This window comes from Heterodontus francisci, chromosome 27 (genome assembly GCF_036365525.1).
Source record: "Heterodontus francisci isolate sHetFra1 chromosome 27, sHetFra1.hap1, whole genome shotgun sequence".
NCBI classification, from domain to species: domain Eukaryota; kingdom Metazoa; phylum Chordata; class Chondrichthyes; order Heterodontiformes; family Heterodontidae; genus Heterodontus; species Heterodontus francisci.
In genome coordinates, this window is record NC_090397.1 from 6026507 (window position 1) to 6040424 (window position 13918).

The 13918-nt window shown below is 45.8% G+C and overlaps 1 protein-coding gene across 1 annotated transcript in view; it reads right to left on the bottom strand.

The window, feature by feature from the left end:
• The window catches only part of LOC137384869 (dynein axonemal heavy chain 3-like), a 613990-nt gene that overhangs the window by 402118 nt on the left and 197954 nt on the right, over positions 1 to 13918 (bottom strand). Inside the window, exons 11-12 of the mRNA XM_068059481.1 lie at positions 9087 to 9285; positions 5119 to 5227 (exon numbers count right to left, since the gene is read on the bottom strand). Coding sequence (XP_067915582.1) covers positions 5119 to 5227; positions 9087 to 9285 — 308 coding nt within the window. The remainder of the gene's footprint in view (positions 1 to 5118; positions 5228 to 9086; positions 9286 to 13918) is intronic.

The window sequence follows — 13918 nt, forward strand, 5'->3', positions numbered from 1 at the left end:
CAAGTCCCTCTTGTTGGCTCCCTCACCTCCTGTTGCAGACCCAGTTGAGCAGCTATGTCCTTTTGGACAGTAATGGTTCTACCAAGCCACTCTTGGTGATGGACATTGAAGTCCCTACCCAGAGTACATTCTTTGCCCTTACTACCCTCATTGGTTCTCCAATTGGTGTTCAACATGGGGGGGCTGTGGTAGGTGGTAATCAGCAGGAGGTTTCCTCGCCCATGTTTGACCTGATGCTATGATACCTCATGGCATCTGGAGTCAATGTTGAGGACTTCCAGGGTATTTTCTCAGTGCACTTGCTGTCAGACATGGACGCAATTGTTTTTATTAAAAGCCAGTTCAGGTCTGCAAATGAAACCCTACCCGAGCCCAACAGAACCACATCCGACCCGAGCCCAACCCGGCCCGAGTCCTTTCATTTTTTCCCACGCTCGACCCAACCATCAGTTAACCTAGATTCCGTTTTTCACTTTTTAAGCTTGTGCAGATAAGCAACAAAAATTGTAACTGGACTTGAAAGGTTGTTTAAAAAGTACATTATGATTGGAGCCACGTACCGGAGGTGGTGATTGAGGGTGTCCGACCCGGCCCAAGCCCAAATGGCGGACCCGGAACAGCAACCCAACCCGTCCCAAACCCGACACATCGGCAGGTCCAGTCGGGTTCGGGCCGGGTAGCCATGCTCTAGTTTGTATCCCGCTTGGCCTGCAACATGACAGGGAGAATGAGCAGAAGGGACACAGCTGCTAAAAGAGGAAGCAGGAGGAGAGAAAGGCTCTCAGCAGGAGGCCATATCCACCCAGAGTCTTTAGGGAGTAATTCTCCGACCAACCTCAGTGATAAACAGTGCATCAGACGTCTCCACTTCATCAAGGAAGTGCTCATTGAAATCTGCCTGAACTGCAGTCTCAGAATAGGGTGAGGATGGAATTGCCAGTGGTTGTGAAGGTGACCGTGGTGGTGAACGTTTATATGTAAAGCTCCTTCCAGGTTGGAGGAGGTGTTATTTACAACATCTCCCAGTTCACTGTCCATTATTGCCTAAGGGAGGTCACTGAGGATCTGTATGCAAAGAGAGCTGAATACATTTCATTCTCAAGAATCACGTCAGAATTGACCGCCCAAAAATCCGGAGTCATGACGCCGGTTCCAGATTAAGTCAGAGGCAGGAAAGCATTAAGGCTGCTTTGCCAGCCTGACGTGACAGGAATCTCATTTAAATTGCAGAGCAGATGATTGTGATGAATTTGCATCTGATCCATCTCACTTTAATCATGCGCTTGTGATTTAGTAGATGTCGGGCAGCACTCACGTGCCTTCTGGTTTATGAGCGTTAACAGCTGGTGGTACTGAGGTGAGAGGCTTCACGACTGTAATGGGGAGGTAGTCATGAACAGTGCTGCACAGGGGAAAGGGGGTTGTGCAGGCCATTGTCAGACCTTGTTGTTGTGTGCTCTGCAAGGGGGTTCGGAGTCTCAGGGTCTCTGACAGGGGGTTCTGGGTCTCGATTGCTCTGCAAGGGGGAGGGAATGCCTGGGTTTGGGTGGCTGTACTGGGTGATCAAATTGCTATGTGAGATGTTTGATCACCCATACTGCTGAATGAGATGGCTGGCTATCAGCAAGGGTAGGCATTGAGAGCCATCAGAGAGGCTGCTGGGAGAAGTGTCTAAAGCTCAGCTGACAGGACAGTGATCTGAAGGCTCACTGGACACCTGGCATGGGTCTCATACACCCTGGCTTTTTGGACCCACGTGGCATGATGTGGCGCCTCCAATGGAGGGAAGGCCAAGAAGCAGCTGCACCTGCCCATGAAGCTCCTGATGAGAGCAGCAGCAGCCGGCCATGCCAAGAAGGACCCAGCAGTGCTAGACTCGGCTCAGCTCCTTTCAGATGTCGGAATGGCATTGTCAGTGAAGACTATGGCTCTGCACAGAGGCCGTCACCAACTTACGCTCCATACTGCAGGATGAGTTGCGACCTATGGGAGTTGGGGGTCACCCAATGCCCGTGGCCCTGAAGATTACTGTGGCACTAGACCAATACACATCTGGATCATTCCAAGGATCCACCAAGGACATATGTGGGGTCTCCCAGGCAGCACCCACCACTGCATCAAGGAGGTAACCAATGCCCTGTTCAAGAGGGCCGGCGACTACGTGCGCTATCAGACCAACCCAGACAGTCAGGCCGGGAGGGCCATCACTGGATTCCCCCAGGTGCAAGTGTGATAGATTTCCTGAATGTGGCCATCAAGGCTCCAATGGAACAGTCAGTGGCCTTCATCAACAGGAAGGGCTTCCATTCCATCGACATTCACTGCTCTGTGACCACCGAAAGTGTTTCCTGCAGGTGTGTGCCCGCTTCCCGGGAAGCAGTGATGATGTCTATGTACTTTGACAGTCCCCGGTTCCATAGCTTTTCAGGCTCCCACTCATCTTCAGGGATGGACTCTTAGGGACAAGGGCTACCCATTGAAGACATGGCTTCTCATGTCTGTGAGGAGCCCTCGCACTGCTGCAGAGGAGAAGTACAACACCTGCCACGGCTCCACCTGAGCGACCATCGGAAAGACCATCGGGCTGCTGAAGATGAGATTCCGGTGCCTGGATCAAACCAGGGGAGCCCTGCAGTGTGTATTGTGGTGGTCTGCAATGCTCTGCCCAATCTTGCACTGCAGAGGGTGGAAGCCTTGCATGATGAGGACATGATTGAGTGACACTCATCCACTGACAAGGAGAGTGCAGAGGACGGAGAGAGTGAAGCGTTCCTGGATGTTGAAGCCCTTTCATGGAGGCCAGGTAGATTGAGTGACGTGCCAGGGAGGCAAGGGACAACCTCATACTTTTCCACTTCCAGCCTCCCTGATGCCCACTCACAGAGAAACTAATAAAATCTCACTCCCATGAATGTAGACTGTCACCTCCTTTCCATTTGTCTTCCCTAACTCATGCCCAGCTGCAAAAAGCACTAGTACCCTTGAGAGATCAAATGTTAATGAGGGCTGTGGTCACATTAGCAGTCCACTAAGGGGGAATGGTGAAGTCAGCAGCTCACAGTTAACGCATAATGCAATAATGACTGTTACACAATGATCATTAATTATGTGAACAAAAGTAGTTTATAGAAATCATTACATTTTAGATGGCAGACACCGTGATTCCCCAATTGTGGCTAGGTGCTTTTCTTAATAGGTTCGCGAGTGCTCCTACGAGGTGTAACCCCAGTGTTAGCAGCTAGGCTGGAGGCAGGCTGCTCCTCGGCCTGCGATGACTTTGGCAGTGGTCCTCTGGCTGCCTGAGGCCTAGAGGACACTGGCTGCCTGAGGGTTTCCTGCACAGGTGCAGGACCCTCCTCTGGCATCGTGGAGGGACTGAGGAGCGGTATCCACACTCGGAACGTCCTGAGGGGAGCCCCCAGATGTGGAGGCCAACCTTTCCTTCTCCCTTTCAAGGCTCAATTGAACCTCCCTGCTAACCAGAGAAGGATGAGGAGCTGGAGAAGACTCCAGGGGCCTGGTCATTCTCTCACCTTGCCGCTGTTGCGTCGAGCTCAGGGCCAAGGTGAAGGTGTGCAGGTCTGTGTGGGTCTGTGGGATCTGGCTGTACATGAGGGTTACCAACCTCTTGATGGAGGAAGCCATGTGCTCACATGCCTGAGATGTGGCAGTAGTCATGGCATGGAAAGACTCCTCCAATATCTGCTCATGGCTGTGTGTGGTCACTGGCATCTCCACCAGATGTTATCTTACCTCTCTCTGCAACTCCAGCATGCTCTGTGCTGTCGACACCAGAGGCTCGTCATCAGCCTGGGGCTCAGTCTGGGCCTGACCACCCACAGACCTCTAACTGTCAGAGACCTCGGCTGTCTCAGCCTCAGCCAGCTGCTCGGGTGTGTGTGTGGTGCTTTCACCAGCTGATTCTACAGCTGAGCAGAAACCCACCGAGGTGAAAGTATCTGCGCTGGTGGAAGGTGCAGGAGAGTCATGTGACGGTGCAGCCTCTCACTCCTGATCCTCCTCAGAGGAGATAGTCATACTTCACAGAGAGATCAACATGACAGTTCTGCTCGTGACAACCCATGGTCCCGACTGGGGTTTCCTATATAGCTCATCCTCCCGTCAGCTCTAAGGGGAGTTAATGGGGGTGAGCTGTGAAAGAAGTTGGCCTGTGGCTGAGAGCAGCCATGTATCTGTCAGGATGAGGCGATGCTTACCCCCCTTTGCCAGCACCTTTGTGGGTGCCTCCTTCCAAATGTCCCGTTTCCTCCTGCATGGCCACAGGCAATCCCTAACAAGGAGAGAGGTATGGGGTAGTCACCTTGTCAGAATGAAAGAGGTTGTTGACCCTCTTGTAGCACTGAACCCATATCCAGAGGGTGACCCCACAGCTGCTGACCTCCTCTGCGATCTTCATTCAGTCTTGCTTGGTCAGGCAGCAGGACCTCTTCTTTCCATTTCTGGGGAAAAGGACCTCCTGCCTTTCCCTTGCAGTCAGGAGAATCTTGAGGGAGGTATCACTTCCTTCAGACGTGGTACAGGTTGACTATCAGGCAACAGAAGGGGTCCTGGGACACCAAACAGCACACTTGCAGGCACTCTTTTAAAGCAGGCAGGTGTGAAGTCAGAGCTGGCAGGCCTTTAAATATGCTCTGCGGTGACCTAACACCGCATTCGGTGTCTCACCAACTACCCCCGCCATGTGATTGGGTGGGGGGCAGGTCCTTCCAATCAGAAGAAATTTCTCTACACAGAAAGTGGTTAGAATGTGGAACTTACCATCACAGGACGTAGTTGAGGCAAAAAGCATAGATGCAGTTAAGGGGAAGCAAGATAACCACACAACAGAGAAAGGAATAGAAGTTTATGTTGGTAGGATTAGATGAAGAAGGGTGGGAGGAGACTTATGCAGAATGCCCTGTTTCTGTGCTGTAAACACTTACAATTCTATACAGGAGTCAACATTAAAAAAAGCAGATTAATACTCTGTTTTATATTTTGTCTCTGCACTTAACACAATTAAGCATAATATCCGAGAGCACACATCCCCTCCCCATTTGTGAAAAGTGATAAAATATGATATCCCCCCCATATCATTCTATGGGACGTTCTCTGTACCTGTTTAGCCACAGCTTTGGCCAAATCTTTACAAGTTTCTGTTTTCCCAGTTCCTGCAGGTCCTTCTGCAGCCCCTCCCAGGTTCAGCTGTAAAGCTCCCATTAGGGTTCTGTAAGAAGAATTTGCAGAGTTGATGATACAATTTAAACTGCAGGGACTCTTTACAAGTACTCTCATATTCAGTTATTAGAACCATAGAACCATAAAAAAAATTACATCACAGAAGGAGGCCATTCAGCCCATCGTGTCTGTGCTGGCCGAAAAACTAGCCGCCGAATCTAATCCCACCTTCCAGCACCTGGTCCATAGCCTTGCAGGTCACAGCACTTCAGATGCAGGTCCAGGTACCTTTGAAAAGAATTGAGGGTTTCTGCCTCCACCACCATTCCTGGCAGTGAATTCCAGACACACACTACCCTCTGGGTGAAAAAGCTTTTCCTCATGTCCTCTCTAATCTTTCTACCAATCACCTTAAATTGGTGCTCCCTGGTAATTGACCTCTCCACTAAGGGAAACAGGTCCTTCCTGTCCACTCTATCTATGCCCCTCATAATTTTGTACACCTCTATTAAGCCAGCCCTCAGCCTCCTCTATTCTAAGGAAAACAACCCTAGCCTATCCAATCTTTCTTCATAGCTGCAATTTTCAAGCCCTGGCAACATTCTTGTAAATCTCAATCTCTGGATTGAATTCCATTTGCCACTTTTCCACCCACTCACCCAAACCATTGATATCATTCTGGAGTCTACAGCTATTCTTTTCACTATCAATTACATGGCCAATTTTTGTGGCATCTGCAAATTTCCCAATCATGCCTCCCACATTTAAGTCCAACTGATTAATATATACCACAAACAGCAAGGGACGCAACACTGAGCCCTGTGGAATGCCACTGGAAACCGCTTTCCATTCACAAAAACATCCAGCGACTACTACCCTTTGTTTCCTGTCACTGAGCCAATTTTGGGTCCAACTTGCCACATTCCCTTGGGCTTTCATTTTACTGACCAGTCTGCCATGCAGGACCTTGTCAAATGCCTTATTAAAGTCCATATATACCACATCCACTGCACTAACCCTCATCAATCCTCCTTGTTACTTCCTCAAAAAAATCAATCATGTTAGTAAGACATGACCATACGACTGTATGAATTAGGAGTAGAAGTAGGCCATTCAGCCTGCTCCGCCATTCAATAAGATCATGGCTGATCTGCTTCTGTCTCGAATTCCACACTCCCATCTACCCCCGATAATCTTGATTCCCTTACCTAACAAGAATCTATCTACCTCTGCCTTAAAAATACTCAATGACTCCGCCTCCACCACCTTCTGAGGCAGAGAATTCCAAAGTCGCACAACCCTCAGAGAAAGAGATTTCTCGTTGTTTCTTTTCTTAAAGGCGACCACTAATTTTAAAACAGTGCCCCCTGGTGCTGGACTCACCCAGCAGAGGAAACATCCTTTCCACATCCGCCTTGTCAAGACTGTTCAGGATCTTATATACTTCAATCAAGTCTCCCCTCACTCTTCCAAACTCCAGTGAAAACAAGCCCAGTCTGTCCAACCTTTCCTCCTAAGACAACCCACTCATTCCAGGTATCAATCTAGTAAACCTCCTCTGAACCGCTTCCAATGCAGTCACATCCTTCCTTAAATAAGGGGACCAAAACTGCACACAGTATTCGAGATGTGGTCTCACCAATGCCCTGTATAAGTGAAGCATAACATCCTTACTTTTATTTTCAATTCCTCTTGTAATAAAGGATAACATTCCATTAGCCTTCCTGATTACTTGCTGTACCTGCATCCTAACCTTTTGTGACTCCTGCACTAGAATACCTAGAACCCTCTGCACCTTGGAATTCTGCAGTCATTCCCCATTTAAGTAACACTCTGCTTTTTTATTCTTCCTGCCAAACTGAACAACTTCACATTTTCCCACATTATACTCCATCTGCCAGATTTTTGCCCACTCACTCAACCTTTCTATCTCGGTCTGCAACCTCCTTATGTCCTTTTCTCAATTTACTTTCCTACCTATCTTTGTGTCATCTGAATATTTAACTACCATGCCATCGCTCCCCTCATTTAAGTCATTGACATAAATTGTAAAACTTTGAGGCCCTAGCACAGGCTCCTGCAGGACTCTACTCCTCACATCCTGCCAATCAGAAAAGGACCCGTTTATGCATACTCTCTGTTTTCTGCCAGCCAGCCAATCTTCAATCCATGCTAATATTTTACCCCCTACACCATGAGCTCCTATTTTGCACAATAACCTTTTATGTGGCAGCTTGCCAAATGCTTTGTGGAAATCCAAGTACAGTACGTAAACAGGTGCCCCTTTATCCACAGGGCACGTTACTCCTTCAAAGAACTCCAATAAATTGGTTAAACATGATTTCCCTTTCACAAAACCATGCTGACTGTCCCTACAACAGACGTCAAGCTAACTAGCCTATAGTTACCTGTTTTCAGCTTCTCCCCCTTCTTGAATAGAGGGGTTACATTTGCTATTTTCTAGTCTGATGGAACCTTTCCAGAATCTAGTGAGTTTTGAAAAATTAACACCAACACATCTACTACCTCATCAGCCACCTCTTTTAAGACCCTTAACAAATCCATGCTGACTATCTCTGCTTAATCTGTGCCTTTCTAAGTGGCAGTTTATCCTGCCCCTCAGAATTGATTCTAGTAATTTACCCACCACTGAGGTCAGACTGACCGGGTATAATTACATGGCCTATCCCTTGCACCCTTTTTAAACAATGGTATAACGTTCGGAGACCTCCAATCCTCTGGTACCTCTCCTGTATCTAGTGAGGATTTGAAGATGATCCTCAACGCATCTGTTATTTCCTCCCTGGCTTCCTTTAGCAGTCTGGGATGCAATCCATCCGGCCCTGGCGATTTATCCACTTTCAAGGATGTCAGACCCTCTAGTACTTCCTCTTTCATTATGCTAATCGTATCTAATATGGTAGCAATCTTTGCATGTAGACATCAAGATTATGTATGTTGCTGATACAATTTAATTATACCTGCTTGAAATAATTTTGGTGAACTGTAGTACCTGCTTATGTCATTTTTTTTTAAAGGTATCTATAAAAGGGATTTCAAAGGGAAAATGATGGTCAAGGAAGATGCAAGGAAACTAGAGAAGGAGCAAAATAAATCAGGAAAAATTAGAGCTGACTCCAAATGAACAAAGAACTGTTTCAAGCATGGTATTCTGTCATAGCAAATCATTTCTCAGTCAGTGCCACCACACAGTATTCACCACCCATGGGGAAAATATTCCAATACAATAAACCAGCCTCAATTTTAAGAGCAATTCTTAGAAATCAGGTTGCTTTTGAAGAAATTCCATTTGTTGTAAAGTTTATTTTATTAGTTTAGTTGAGAATGAGAGTAATCGATGAAGGTCTATAAAAGCACCTTGTCGGACTGTCGACTACAGATACCCCACACTTTGTTATTCTTTGTAAGATAGTGCTATGTTTATTAGGATTGGACTGTGAGTAGGATGTGTGGAGAATAGCCAGATTTTCAATAGGTGTCAAACACACTGCTGTGCCTATTCCAACTTGCTGCCTGGGTGTAAAACTGACACAGGGGATGTTCCAATGCTCTAGAAACTACCTGATCACATTTCCTTTCATTTCATTGATAATGAAAACAGTGTGGTTTGTTTAATAGTCTGATACACAGCATCACTTTTATACTCAGGTGGCAAGTTGAAAATCTACCCCTCTAAATCTTGATATCTTTAAAAATTTGCCTTAAGCAATGAAGCAACTGGAGCTATTCTGGTTTTATTCATTGATTTCCTGTCATTATTAAATATAATCTTGAATTCTGTGTTACATACCTATAGTAACAGTCGAATTAGTCATGCAGTCTCATCTCAGATATTTCATCAACCACTGTAATTTACTGTTAGAATCACTGCTGCTGTTTGTTCTTACCTATAGCACCTGTCAGTCAGGGGAGTAATGACAAGTCGTCCTGTGTTCCCCAGGTATTCATAGCCATAAGGCACTGTGTTTGTAATCATTCGAACAATGATTTTCCTCTTTTCCCAATAATAACGCAACTGTGCAATCCAATTAAAGTCAGTCGTAGTGTTAATTCCAAGATTGTTCAGCTTTGCAACAACATCACGGGCTAGCAGAGAGAATGAAAATGGATTACTATATTATTTGTGAACTGAATGCATTATTGATAAAAATATTTGATTGACTATTATGCCCCCAATCTCAAAATATCCCAAATCAAGGCTGCGCACACTTGGATTGATGCAGCTCCAATTTTTTGAATTGAAAAAAATGGGTTGAAATTGCAGCTGTTATTTTGGAAGAGAATAAAACTCACTGCTGATTTTTTATGGCCCATTTTGTACTTCTAGCCAAAATGAATTTCACCCTACATTTCAGCGACAGTGTTCTATAGTGCAACTCAATTTGGGGCTTGCATTCAATTCATACATGATGTTTTATCACACAACACTAATGCAAAGAGCCCTGCGGGTTTGAGATTGTGGCTCAGCTGTTCAAATGCTGCTTTACTTAGGGGGATTTTTCGGTCTTATCAAAGTGAGAGATTTTAGTGTTCAGGAACTTGTTGACACTGAGCTTCTCCACTTTGAGATGCAATAGCAGTAAGAAGGAACTTATGCTTACTCGTTCATCTTAACCCCAATTTGAAATCGTTTTCCTGTGCTGGGCTCATTGGATGCACAGTGGCAGACTGTGGGCAGCTTTCCTGCTGCCCAGAGGGAGAGTGGCAGTGCCAACGCTAAATTCCAGTGACACTGCTCAGGACCAGAATCATAGAAAGTTTATGGCACAGAAAGAGGCCACTTGGCCCATCGTGTCTGTGCTGGCCAAAAAACAATCCACCTATTCTAATCCCACCTTCCAGCATTTGGTCAGTAGCCCTGCAGGTTACTGCACTTGAGGTGCATATCCAGACTCCTTTTGAATGAGTTGAGGGTCTCTGCCTCAACTATCCTTTCAGGCAGTGAGTTCCAGATCCCCATCACCCTCTGGGTAAAAAAGATTTTCCTCATCTCCCCTCTAATTTTTCGACCAATCACTTTAAATCTATGCCCCCGAGTCACTGACCTCTCTGCTAATGTGAATAGACCCTTCACCTCCACTCTATCCAGGCCCCTCAAAATTCTGTACACTTCAATCAGATCTCCCCTCATCCTTCTCCGTTCCAAGGAGAACAACCCCAACCTATCCAATCCTTCCTCATAGCTGCATTTTTCCAGTCCTGGCAACATCCTCATAAATCTCCTCCATGCTCTCTCCAGCACAAATACATCCTTTCTGTAATGAGGTGACCAGAACTGCGTATAATACTCAAGTTGTGGCCTAACCAATGAGTTATACAGTTCCAGCATAACCTCCCTGCTATTGTATTTTATACCTCGGCTAATAAAGAAAAGGATTCCATATGCCTTCTTAACCACCTTATCAAACTGTCCTGCTACCTTCTGGGATCTGTAGACATTCACTCCAAGGTGCCTCACTTCCTCTACACTTCTCATTATTTTCCCATTAATTGTGTATTTCTTTGCCTTGTTTGACCTCCCCAAATGCATCACTTCACACTCCTCCAAGTTGAATCCCATTTGCCACCTTTCTGCCCATCTGACCAGACCATCAATATCTTCCTGCAGCCTACAGCTATCCTCCTCGCTATCTAATACACGGCCAATCTTTGCATCGTCCGCAAACTTTTTGATCATGCCCCCTACATTTACGTCCAAATCGTTAATATACACCACAAAAAGCAGGGGACACAGTACTGAGCCCTGCTGAACGCCACTGGAAACAGCCCTCCAGTCGCTAAAACAGCCGTCAACAATTACCCTTTGTTTCCTGCCACTGAGCTAATTTTGTATCCACCTCGCTGTATTTCCCTGGATCCCATGGGATTTTATTTTTTTAACCAGTCTGTCATGTGGGATCTTGTCAAAAGCCTTGCTAAAATCCATGTAGACCACATCAACTGCACTACCCTCATCTATTTTCCTTGTTACCTCTTCAAAAGATTCGATCAAGTTGGTCAAACAAGATCTTCCCTTAACAAATCCATGCTGACTATCCTTGATTAACCTGTGCCTTTTTAAGTGACAGTTGATCCTGTCTCTCCGAATAGATTCCAGTAATTTGTCCATTACTGAGGTTAGACTGACGGGCCTATAATTATTTGGTCTATCCGCTCCCTTTTTAAACACAGGTACAATGTTAGCAACTCTCCAATCCTCTGGCACCACACCTGTATCCAGTGAGGATTGGAAAATGATGGTCAGACCTTCTGCTATTTCCTCTCTTGCTTCTTTTAACAACCTAGGATACATTTCATCTGGCCCTGGTGAGTTAGCAACTTTCAAGGATGCTAATCCCATTAATACTTCCTCTCTCCCTACGTTTATCACATACAATACTTCACACTCTATCTCCTTAACTATAGTATCTGTATTGTCCCCCTCTTTTGTGAAGACAGACGGAAATTATTCATTAAGAACCATACCAATGTCTTCCACTCCTACACATAGGTTACCTTTTAGATCTTTTATGGGCCCTACTCTCTACTTAGTTATCCTCTTACTCTTTATGTATTGATAAAACATCTTTGGGTTCACCTTGATTTTGCTTGCCAATATTCTTTCATGCCCTCTCTTTGCTTTCCTAATTTTCTTTTTGATTTCACCCCTCCACTTTCTATACTCCTCTCAGCTTTGTGTAGTATTGAGTTCTCAGTGTCGGACATAAGCTTTCCTTTTCTGCCTTATCTTACCCTGTAGACACCTTGACATCCATGGGGCTCTAGATTTGGCCGCCTCACCCTTTTTCTTTGTGGGAACATGTTTACCCTGAACTCCTTGCATCTCCCCTTTGAATGCCTCCCACTGTTCTGACACTGATTTACCTTCAAGTAGCTGTTTCCAGTCCACTTTCGCTAAATTACTCCTCAGTTTAGTAAAATTGGCTTTGCCCCAATTGAGAACTCAAACTCCTGTTCTATCTCTGTTCTTTTCCATAATTATGTTAAAACTGACTGAATTATGATCACGACCACTAAAATGCTCTCCCACTGCCACTCCTTCCACCTGCCCATCTTCATTTCCTAAAACTAAGTCTAAAACTGCGCCCTCTCTTGCTGGACTTGCTACATACTGGGCAAAAAAGTTCTCCTGACTGCACCTAAAGAATTCTGCTCCCTCAATTCCTTTCTTTTTTTTTAGAATATTACAGCGCAGTACAGGCCCTTCGGCCCTCGATGTTGCGCCGATCATCTGACCTACACTATTCCATTTACATCCATATGTCTATCCAATGATCACTTAAATGCCCTTAAAGTTGGCGAGTCTACTACTGTTGCAGGCAGGGCGTTCCACGCCCCTACTACTCTCTGCGTAAAGAAACTACCTCTGACATCTGTCCTATATCTTTCACCCCTCAACTTAAAGCTATGTCCCCTCGTGTTTGCCATCCTCATCCGAGGAAAAAGACTCTCACTATCCACCCTATCTAACCCTCTGATTATCTTGTATGTCTCTATTAAGTCACCTCTCCTCCTCCTTCTCTCTAACGAAAACAACCCCAAGTCCCTCAGCCTTTCCTCGTAAGACCTTCCCTCCATACCAGGCAACATCCTAGTAAATCTCCTCTGCACCCTTTCCAAAGCTTCCACATCCTTCCTATAATGTGGTGACCAGAACTGCACGCAATACTCCAGGTGCGGCCTCACCAGAGTTTTGTACAGCTGCATCATGACCTCGTGGCTCCGAAACTCGATCCCCCTACTAATAAAGGCTAACACACCATATGCCTTCTTAACAGCCCTATTAACCTGGGTAGCAACTTTCAGGGATTTATGTACCTGGATACCAAGATCTCTCTGCTCATCTACACTACCAAGAATCTTCCCATTAGCCCAGTACTCTGCATTGCTGTTACTCCTTCCAAAGTGAATCACCTCACACTTCTCCGCGTTAAACTCCATTTGCCATCTCTCAGCCCAGCTCTGCAGCCTATCTATGTCCCTCTGTACCCTACAACACCCTTCGACACTATCCACAACTCCACCGACCTTCGTGTCATCCGCAAATTTACTAACCCACCCTTCTACACCCTCATCCAGGTCGTTTATAAAAATGACAAACAGCAGTGGCCCCAAAACAGAACCTTGCGGTACACCACTAGTAACTAAACTCCAGGATGAACATTTGCCATCAACCACCACCCTCTGTCTTCTTTCAGCTAGCCAATTTCTGATCCAAAGCTCTAAATCACCTTCAACCCCATACTTCCGTATTTTCTGCAATAGCCTACCGTGGGGAACCTTATCAAACGCCTTACTGAAATCCATATACACCACATCCACGGCTTTACCCTCATCCACCTGTTTGGTCACCTTCTCGAAAAACTCAATAAGGTTTGTGAGGCACGACCTACCTTTCACAAAACCGTGCTGACTATCGCAAATGAACTTATTCTTTTCAAGATGATTATAAATCCTGTCTCTTATAACCTTTTCCAACATTTTACCCACAACCGAAGTAAGGCTCACAGGTCTATAATTACCAGGGCTGTCTCTACTCCCCTTCTTGAACAAGGGGACAACATTTGCTATCCTCCAGTCCTCCGGCACTACTCCTGTCGACAATGACGACTTAAAGATCAACAACAACGGCTCTGCAATCTCCTCCCTGGCTTCCCAGAGAATCCTAGGATAAATCCCATCTGGCCCAGGGGACTTATCTATTTTCACTCTTTCCAAA